Source organism: Pituophis catenifer, unplaced genomic scaffold (assembly GCF_029215685.1).
Source record: "Pituophis catenifer annectens isolate HBS135680 unplaced genomic scaffold, rPitCat1.0.hap2 SCAF_1, whole genome shotgun sequence".
In the NCBI taxonomy this organism is placed as follows: domain Eukaryota; kingdom Metazoa; phylum Chordata; class Lepidosauria; order Squamata; family Colubridae; genus Pituophis; species Pituophis catenifer.
Window position 1 is genome coordinate 321,316,333 of NW_027256881.1, and position 10,238 is coordinate 321,326,570.

At 39.8% G+C, this 10,238-nt stretch overlaps 1 protein-coding gene across 1 annotated transcript; it reads left to right on the forward strand.

The window, feature by feature from the left end:
* The first annotated feature begins 467 nt into the window (after positions 1-467).
* On the forward strand, positions 468-8,867 carry LOC139308176 (potassium channel subfamily K member 16-like). The gene is made up of 5 exons (XM_070931639.1): positions 468-665; positions 1,151-1,271; positions 3,520-3,686; positions 7,010-7,178; positions 8,632-8,867. Exons 1-5 carry the CDS (start codon positions 471-473, stop codon positions 8,865-8,867), a joined length of 888 nt encoding a protein of 295 aa, XP_070787740.1. The 5' UTR covers positions 468-470.
* Positions 8,868-10,238: the final 1,371 nt, after the last annotated feature.

Here is a 10,238-nt window from a genome sequence, read left to right on the forward strand (position 1 = left end):
TAGCAAATAATGAAAATGACTTTAATAGTCCCGGCTACATTTTAAAATGGAATCAGAAAAGTGAGGAGATAGAACGACTAGTTGCCTGGAGCATTTGTTACTGAGGATGCTTCCAGGCAGTTGTTAGTGCTATCAAAAAAATATTGTGAAGCCAGTTCCAGTTAATGGGTTTATCATGGGAAGAAAAAACAACTGGAAAAATTATGGGAGTGAGGCCAGAGCAATTACAACATTCTCCTGGGAAGTTTGTGAAACAATATTTTGCTTTACTTAGGAAGTCCCTAAGCTGCTCTTAACCCCGAGACTATTTGGGGGGGGGGGGACACCATTGACAGTATCAGTTCAAATTCCAAGCTGAATTGAGAACTGCCCAGCTGGGATTTCATTCAATCAGGGTTGGAAAAATTACAAATAAGAGCGTGTTTACCAGCCTCTCTGTGTTCTTTGCTTACTTTCTCCCACAGGCCACCATGTTCTACAGCAGAGTACAGAGCTGTATGTTAGCAGCTGGCTACCTTGCTTATCTCCTGGTAGGCGCTCTCATCTTCCAGGTTCTGGAAAAAGATGCCGAGAGATTACAACAAGGCATCATCTTTAGAATGAAGGAGGACTTTCTGAAGAACTTCACTTCCCTCAGTGCAGCGGAGGTGAACATCTTTGTGGAGGTAGGGCATTCTTTCTGAACTGAATCCAAAAACTCTGGTGGTTTGAATATCATCAGTGGAGGTCAAAAGTTCCTTTCCTTTCCTTTCCTTTCCTTTCCTTTCCTTTCCTTTCCTTTCCTTTCCTTTCCTTTCCTTTCCTTTCCTTTCCTTTCATTTCCTCGCCTCGCCTCGCCTCGCCTCGCCTCTCCTTTCCCTTCCCATCCCATCCCATCCCATCCCATCCCATCCCATCCCATCCATCCCATCCCATCCCATCCCATCCCATCCCCTTCCCTTTTTAATTATGAAATTGATGTATTAAGCTGTATGTTCAAGAAGTTTTAAAGAAAAGGTTATGGTATTTTGAAAAGATTTATCCTTTCAATTTTATTTGGTAGAAGTTCCTAGAATCAGAAGATGCAGCTTGGTAGCAACAAACATATAAATAAATGTTATTTGATAATCAGTTATGGTTATTGAAATGTCAAATGTCACCTTAATTACAGAATCTGATGGAAGCCGTTAGGAGGGGCATATATCCAGCAGAAAATGAATTCTCTGATGAACACAACAATTGGGATTTCAGTAATTCTTTCTTCTTTGTGGGTTCTATGTTATCCACAATAGGTAAACTGCTTATGCTTCTCCTTTAAATGTTTGTTTGTTTATTAATCACATTTCTATAACCTACCATCTCACCAAAAGCAACTCGGGGTGCTCCAGTTGAATATTGATTATATTGAAGTCAGAAACATTTATTGCAGTTTGTTTCAAGAGTCGTTTTTATGTATCAGACTCCTAGAACTTATTTTCCTCTTTCTTATAAAATCAAACAAACTATAATTCATTTTTGTGACAATTGTTAATACGAAATAGGGCAGCATATATATGTATAAGCAACAAAGTGATACCAAATCCTGAGCTTGAAATTTCAAATACACTTGTTTTAATTCATATGTAGAAAGAGGCTGTGATCTTATCAAAAGGAAAACAGTTAAGAAGATAAAATACAAAGCTGTGGAAAGTCTCTGCTCATAAATAGAAATAACTTTTAAAAAACTCATTTAACCCCATCCCATTCACCAAAAAGTTCACAGGCCCATATATGAAGTTTTCTCATGTTATGATACAGCAATGTTGTGAAACAGACTGCTGTGGGAAAATCTTCTGTCCAATGCGAAAGGTCACTACAAATGCCTGTAATAAACTATTAGCCCAGCCCCAATGACAATCCAACATTTTAAATTGTTTACAGACATTTAGATTTTTTAAAATATTTTTTAAAACTTTCTATAGAGCCATTTTAGTGTAGTGGTTAAGGTGCTGGCCTAGAAACCAAAGGACTGTGAGTTCTAGTCCTGCTTTAGACCTGAAAGCTGGCTGGATGACTTTGGGCCAGTCATTCTCTCTTAGCCCAACCGACCTCACATGGTTGTTATTGTGGGAAAAATAGGAAGAGGAAGAGAATTAGGCCTGTTTCCTACCTTGAATTACTTATAAAATAATAAAGGCAGAATAAAAATCTAATAAATAATAAACACATTTTCTGCAATTCAAGAAAATTTGTGCAGAATCACAGCTTTTATTCAGCATGTCATACCGATTCTTCTAAATCAGGTGTCCCCAACCCCGGTCCGTGGACTGGCACTGGTCCGCGGCATGCCAGAAACCAAGCTGCACAAACAAGCGAAGCCTCATTCATGGGATTCAGGCAGCATGTGAAACCACACCCACTCCAGTCCGCGGGAAAACCTCTCTCCATGGAACCGGTCCCTGGTGCCCCAAAGGTTGGGGGCTGCTGTTCTAAATGGACTATATTAAAACCACAAACACTTTTCCGCAGATGCATTTCTTCTTTACACATTATCATGTCTATAGTATATGAGAGAATATCATTATTTTGTATTTTCCACACGGAAGACATAATAACAATCTTCTCCGACTTTCTAAATGCATGACAAATACAAGGGCGGCTGATAGGGAAGAAGGAATATCATTAGTATTTGTTCAAAACTGTGGTGAACAAGAAATAGGGCTTGTCTGGGTCTCCTGGGAAGGCTCAGCCTTCGGACTTGATGTATCCCAGGCTACTTTAACTTTTGGCTAACTCATTTAAAAGAACAGATAAATAGGTTTTCTGATTATTTTGGGTTGCTTGGCTAAATCTTCTTGGGATTTCAGCCTAAAACAACATTGTCTGTTCTTTAAACTGTTGAACAATTTAAAGAACATGTTGCTTATTTCAACTGCATGCTTAGACTGGAAATAAATGTGAGTCAATGCAAACTGAAAGAGTATTGTAATACGAGAATATTCTGATAATAGAAGGATTCTTATAAAAACATGTGTGAATTATTTAAGACCTCAAACTACTTTGGGGTTGATCACTAGAGCTGTTCCTCAACTGCACTCTACCCCTTACTAGTTGCCATGGAATGGTCATTTTTTTTTGTACCAAGGACAAGAACACAATAAAAGAAGTGCAGAGAAACTGCAGAATTACATTTAATATCTAGGTTTCGTCCTTGCCTCAGTCACTTTTTTATCTTGGTCCTAAAACAAGTTATATATGTCTAGTAAAGAAATCCAGCTATGCTGATAATCATGGATGATTCAAGAAAATGAAAGCCTTAGAGAACTCAAGGAAGGTGGTATTTGGAAACTCCAAATTAATGACATCCTGAAGGAAAAAGAATTACTTTTCAGATTGTATCTTGCTTGTAAAGCCAGGAAGGAAGTACCAATAGTAATAAATAATATACATCTTTTATTGGGGTTCTATTCTGTCATTTGCTCAGGATAAAGGGCAAACTTTTTGTTGCAACATAACATAATGCTCACCAGTATATTCTCTGTAAATTTCATGTTTTCACAGGCTACGGAAACCTCTCTCCCAAAACGGCTGGTGGTCAGCTTTTCTGTGTCTTTTTTGCTCTCTTTGGAATTCCTCTGAATATTGTCTTCTTGCAGCATATTGGCAAGATGCTCTCCATGGTCTGCGAACGGCTAGCTAAATGGCTGTATAGGAAAGGTGTAAAAAAGGTAAAATTAAAAAAAAAACCTTTATTCCACGATTATTTATGAAAATAAGACAAAGAGTTTAAGATGATAATTTAATTGGAGAACAGTCTGATTCATGCATCAGTCAAGCAGAAATAATCATCATTTAAAGCTGTTTTGCAGCTGCTCATTACCAACAAAACACATCCGTACTAAAGTTACAGCGATGTAGCTATCAGGACATATTGAATAGCTGTGTAGTTTCATTAAATCCATTTCTGGAAACAAAATATTTCTAGTGCATTAATCTGATTTATGTGTCAGTTAATGTGCACAAGCAGCAGCCCCAAAACTGCAAATGGTTCATTTAATCCAAGCCAAACCAGGGCACAATATCTCAGATTTTAAAAGAAATCTGCTCCTGTTTTCCTGTACTGATGTAATTCCAAATGGCATTGAATGATTGTACCATTAGAGAGATTTAAGTCCAACTTCTGTTTAAATATGATAAATTCAAAGCAAATTATCAGGCAAAAATGTCTCCCCTCTCAACCTGAAGCTCTCCAATATGCAGAATACCCTAACTGATTTGAACTCCCTCTAAAACAGGAGTATCCAACCTTGGCAACTTTAAGACTTGTGGACCTCAACTCTCAGAATTCCCCAGCCAGTATTCATGTAGAATTCTAGGGAATTCTGGGAGTCAAAGTCCTCAAATTTTAAAGTTGCCAAGGTTGGACACCCCAATCTTAAAATATTTCTCTTAAACTTTGACAGTTAAGCCTGCCACTTATATAATCAAAGAACACAATCCAATTCTTATAACTTAACAATTTCTTAACAATATCTTACCCTTTCCTTTTAGGACTATCTTTGTTGTCCTCTCTAAAGCTATCCAATTTTTCTCATTTGGTATGTGTCATCAAGGTAGTGTTAATTCATAGTGTTTCAACAGATATATCTTATTCGCGATCGACACGTTTATATTATCTATCCACATAGTTTTCTGGTTGAAATTCAGGAGTGGTTTATCACTGACACAGTTTGAAATGATGCCTTTGTAGTTGCCAGGCTTTCTATATTACTGCTGCTCAGGGATGAAATCCAGCAGGTTCTGACAGGTTCTGGAGAACTGGTAGCGGAAATTTTGAGTAGTTTGGAGAACTGGCAAATACCATCTCTGGCTGGCCCCAGAGTGGAGAGGGAATGGAGATTTTGCAGTATCCTTCCCCTGCCACGCCCACCAAGCCACGCCATGCCCACCAAGCCATGCCACGCCCACCAAGTCACACCCACAGAACTGGTAGTAAAAAAAATTGAATTTCACCACTGCTGCTGCTGCTTGAATGCTTAACTTAGCTTTGGGGCTGGGATGACCTTCACTCCTAGCTTAGATTAATTTAATTAATTAATTAATTTATTGAATTTATATCCCGCCCTTCTCCCCAAAGGGACTCAGGGCGGTGAACAGCCGAAAATTAAAATAACATACAATATAAAAGTTAAGATAACTAAAAATAAATTAAATTAATCGGCCTCCCAATTTAAAACCCCAAGCTATACAATTAAAAAACTAACCAATAAAACCTATTCAGGCCAGGCCGGCTTGCTGAAATAAAAACGTCTTCAGGGCCTTATGGAAAGTGCGGAGATCCGGAATCAGCCGTATTCCGGGAGGTAGCTCGTTCCAGAGGGCGGGTGCTCCCACAGAGAAGGGTCTCCCCCTGGGGGCCGCCAGCCGACATTGCTTGACTGATGGCACCCTGAGGAGGCCTTCTCTGTGAGAGCCTATTGGCCGGTGGGAGGTTATCGGTAGCAGAAGGCGGTCTCGTAAATACCCTGGCCCTAAACCATGGAGATGATCCCAGTGTCAGTAGGGGCTTTCCCAGTGTTCCTTGCTCAGCCCTCCCAATGACTCAGCACCTGGCCTGAGGGAGTCCAATTTTTCTACATCCTTAAAGAAGGCTTAAAAGATAGTACTCAAATCAGTACACTAAATGCATTGTAACACTATGGAAACGTAACACGCAACAATGCAGCCCATGAATCCTCAAATAGTCCTCAACTTACAATCATTCATTTAGTGGCCATTCAAAGTTACAATGGTACCGGAAAAACTGGTGTATAACTGGTCCTCGCACTTACAACTGTTGCAACACCGCCATGGTAACAGGATCAGAATTTGGGTTTGTGGCAATCGACATATTTATGACAGTTGAGGCATTCCAGGAGCATGTGATTCTCCAGGGGAAGGATACTGTAAAATCTCCATTCCCACCCCACTCCAGGGGAAGGATACTGTAAAATCTCCATTCCCATCCCACTCCAGGGGAAGGATATTGTAAAATCTCCATTACCTTCCCAATCCAGGGGAAGGTTACTGCAAAATCCCCATTTCCTCCCGATCAGCTGGGACTTGGGAGGCATTTGAAATCTTCCCAGTCAGCTTCCGACAAGCAATGAAAATGAGGCGAAGCTGAATTCACTTAACAATTGCTTGATTCACTTAGCAACTGTGGCAAAAAAAAGTCATAAAATCAGGAATGGCTCACTTAATAGCTGCCTTGCTTAGCAACAGAAAGTCTGGTCCCAATTGTGGTTGTAATTTGAAGACTACCTGTATGAGATAGGTGTTGTGGCCCGCCAGCGGCCAGCGGAGCTGGTGGCAGACTCAGACAGTGAGGAGGTTGGGGAGGAACATGGGCCAGTCCTGGAGTCTGGGGAAGGCTCTGATGAGTGCTCTGTGTCAGAGGCAGAGATGGGGCCAGGGCGGTCCAGCAGTTATCAGCTGCCTTCAGAGTCGGATATCAGTGGTGTAGAAGAACAGCTGGAGCCTGTTCCCGATGTGCGCATGCGCAGAGCTGCCAGGGGAAGGGAACAGCTAAGGAACAAAGGCTGATTCGGGAGTAAAGGCACAGGTGGTCAGGGAATGGCCCCTCCCATAGGGAATAAAGAGGAGTGAAATGGGAGGGGAGTTTGCAGGAGACAATTAGTTCAATTCATGAGGGTGAAGATCTGTTCCTGACTTCTTGCCAAGTAATTGCTGCTACAGCATCGCGTTTGGAAGATATCAGCCTGGCAACTCTCCAAGCCTGATAAAGGTCTGTAGTTGTGAAATCTCATGAAAGACTGTTTGCCGGGACTTTGCTGGAGAGGAATTCCCTTTAACCTAAATAAAAGAGGTTTTATCAGGACGAGGAGTCTGCTTCGTGGTTTGGGGAAGCCTAGGTCAGAACAATAGGAGGCAATATAAGACCAAAGAAGTCCTGGAAATAGGCAGGCAGGCAGGCAGGCAGGCAGAGGCAGCTGTCTGTACCAAGGGCAATTTTCTTGTATCAAATCAGCTTTTTTTCTTTGTTTTTCAGAGAACAGCAAGGGGCTTGACGCTTCTGTTCTTCCTGGTTATGGGAATACTAGTGTTTCTTTGTGTGCCATCGGTCATCATTCGAAAAATAGAGGGCTGGTCCTATAGTGAAGCCATTTATTTTACATTTATTACCCTTAGCACCATTGGATTTGGAGATTATATGATAGGTAAGTTTTCTTGTAACATTTTCAAAACAATACACTACCTGACTCTGTGGTTTCTTCCCCAAACCCCCAAAACTTTAGCCTTAGACCAGGGGTCAGCAACCTGCAGCTCCGGAGCCACTTGTGGCTCTTTCACCCTTCTGCTGTGGCTCCCTGTCACTCAAAATATGCGTCACAACCATCAATGTGCAACACCCACCAGCACATAATTTATTGAGCTTTTTAACCCCCGGTAGGCCAACCATGGATAAACCCAAGAAAAGAAAAGTTTCAGAAGAAAACTACATGTTCAACTACATATGCTAGTTTTGTGGCCACTCAAGAAATAGTCAGGCACGGGAAAGGTTTTGTGGCTCCCGGTGTTTTCTTTTCTGTGGAAAATTGGTCCAAATGGCTCTTTGAGTGTTTAAGGTTGCAGACCCCTGCCTTAGACTATCTACTGTTGACCTCACCCCATTCCTAAGATGTCTATAAGGGGCATGCATAAGCGCACCAACATGCCTATCGTCCCTGTCCTAATGTCCCCCTTTTATTCGTAACCATTTCATGTATTAATAACCATGTTCATATATGTATCTGTTATCTAATAGGCGCTTGACAAATTAAAATAAATAAATAAATAAATAAATAAATAAATAAATAAATAAATAAAATTTGATCAGATACAAAATGATCAGGATAACTCCTACGGTACAGTATGTTCTGATGCAGTTAAGAGCAATGGTGGAATCTAAAATTTGTTACTACCGGTTCTGTGGGCGTGGCTTGGTGGTGGTGGGGTAATGTGACTGGGTGGGTGTGGCCATTTTTTTTTAACTTTTAAACCATTTTTTCTACAACCTCTTCAAAATGCTTTCAAAAGGCTCTGATGATCCCAGCTGAGTTGCCTGATCGGCAGAGGTTTTTTAAAAAAGCCTCTGTAGATCAAGCAACTCAGCTGGGATCGTCAGAGGCATTTAAAAGAAAAAAACCTTTTTTTTCTTTTAATGCCTCTGATAATCCCAGCTGAGTTGCCTGATTGGCAGAGGCTCCTTGCAACAAACAGTAAACAGCCTGCTTTACTTTCATTTTCGTTTTCAGCATAGCTTGATTAGCACAAGGAAAAAAAAAATCTGCTCCAGCAATTTACCTCTTTGCAGCAAGCTGCAGAGCCCTGAGCAAAACAGCTGAGAGTAAATCAGCTGAGAGTCAGGAGTCAGGAGGCCAATCCAATCAACTTGTGTTAATTAGGCTGTGCTGAAGCTGAAAGGAGCTGCTTTTTCTTGCTGTTTGCTTGCAAGAAGTAACTGCTGCGAGGCACAGGCCAAAAGGTGGGGGCCAATGGGTGGCTATATTTGGTGTATAAAATGCACCTAAATTTTCACCCCCTTTTAGGGGGGAGGGAAGTGCGTCTTATACTCCGAAAAATACGGAGGTATTTTGCTTTATTCAGCTTTTCCTTCTTCTGTTTTTCCAGGGAGGCAATATGACAAATTCTACTTCCATGGCTATCGGATTGTGGTAGCAATTTGGATTATCTTTGGACTTGCTTGGATAGCGCTACTGTTCAATTTACTGACAACATTACTGGAAGATCCAAATGAGAAACCCATTGAGGATTATCTTCAGGTCAAGTCAGTCAGAAAGAAAAAGAAGAATTCAAAAAAGGATCCATCTTCTTCACTGGAAGATGGACAAAGCAATCAGTTATAATTGTAAACGGCTATTGGACTTTCACTGATATTTGATATCATTGCAGTATTTTACTGGTTGCTTTGAAAAGTAACTCACTGATTTTAAATTATATTTAAAATGTGAAATAAACAGCGATCCTGCAAAAAAAAAAAAATGATTCTGCTTTCCACAGTACACATTTAGCCTTCATAATATAGTCTTCACAATATATTTTCTCAAATTTCTGCAGCCTCAATTTTCAGAACTGCAGCTTAATAGCAGAACTACCATATTTGGTCTGTAAAAATCCAAATAACTATCTAGTGGTCATCCAGATTTTTGCAGGTCAGGTCTGTAATCTATGTAATCTAACCCAATTTAACATAGGAAAAAAATTGGCCCTCACTTTTCAAAATTTCATGGGTGAACTATTAGTCTGTAAGATGAGAAAGACTCTGATTTTATGCTTCAAATTCAAAGAGTTCAAGGTTTGCTTTAGGAGTATCAAATTTAGCATGAATTTCTTGCTTTCCAATAGCTTTCATCATCTAAGATCATATAATCACTGACTGTAAGAGTTGGAAAGGAATTTAGAAATAATCTAATTGAGCCATTGTACAGTGCAGAAATCCAGTATTACTACATACCCACAGTGACCAACCAGGGTAGAAAGTCCATTCCCGCACACATGGATTTTCAAACTTATTCAAGCCATGGGATCTGTTTGAAAAACACACACAAAACAACAGATTCTCTGATTAAGAGGGGTGGAGTCCAAATGTGTGAATGGAGAAAAAACAAGCTCTTTACAAGAAAGTAAGCCTAGCTCACTTATCAAGAGGGTTCAATTATATATAATAATTTGAGGTATTTGTTCAAAAGTTGAAAATACCTCTGTTTTGGGCATTGTAAATATGGAGGAGAGAACTTCCCATGCTGATAGAAACTTTTGAGAATAGGTTATAACAACTTTCAGCTAAATATTATTACAATGCCCTATGGCAAGAAAACACTGATTATTATGGTTCTCAAAAGCTAGGTGTGCTATATAATTCTTTTAATAGAAGATTATTATAGCTTATCTCTAAACATTTTCTCTAAACTTGAAAAAGTTGAAAGTAGCTGAGCTGATATATTTCTCCTTGTAATTAGGATTTCTGAATGCCCATACAAGGTGTTTGTTGAAATAAATGTGCAGAGAAATTCTTATTCAACCTCACAATTTCAAACATAGTGACAATTGATTTTGAAAATATGCTTTGCTTACATTTAACTTGCAAGGCAACTCTTATTTGTTCCCATGGTTTTCCAAAAATGAAGAAATCCCTCTAGTTAAACATAGTTCCTAAAGATTATACAGATATGCTAATGTAGGTTCCTTTGCAATGTTATGGAAATTGACTGGAAAAC

Coding starts and splice junctions, on each gene's coding strand:
- LOC139308176 (XM_070931639.1), top strand. CDS start 471: ATGTTCTACAGCAGAGTACAGAGCTGTATGTTAGCAGCTGGCTACCTT. Junction 1,272..3,519: donor TTCTATGTTATCCACAATAG/GTAAACTGCTTA, acceptor ATGTTTTCACAG/GCTACGGAAACCTCTCTCCC. Junction 7,179..8,631: donor ATTTGGAGATTATATGATAG/GTAAGTTTTCTT, acceptor CTGTTTTTCCAG/GGAGGCAATATGACAAATTC.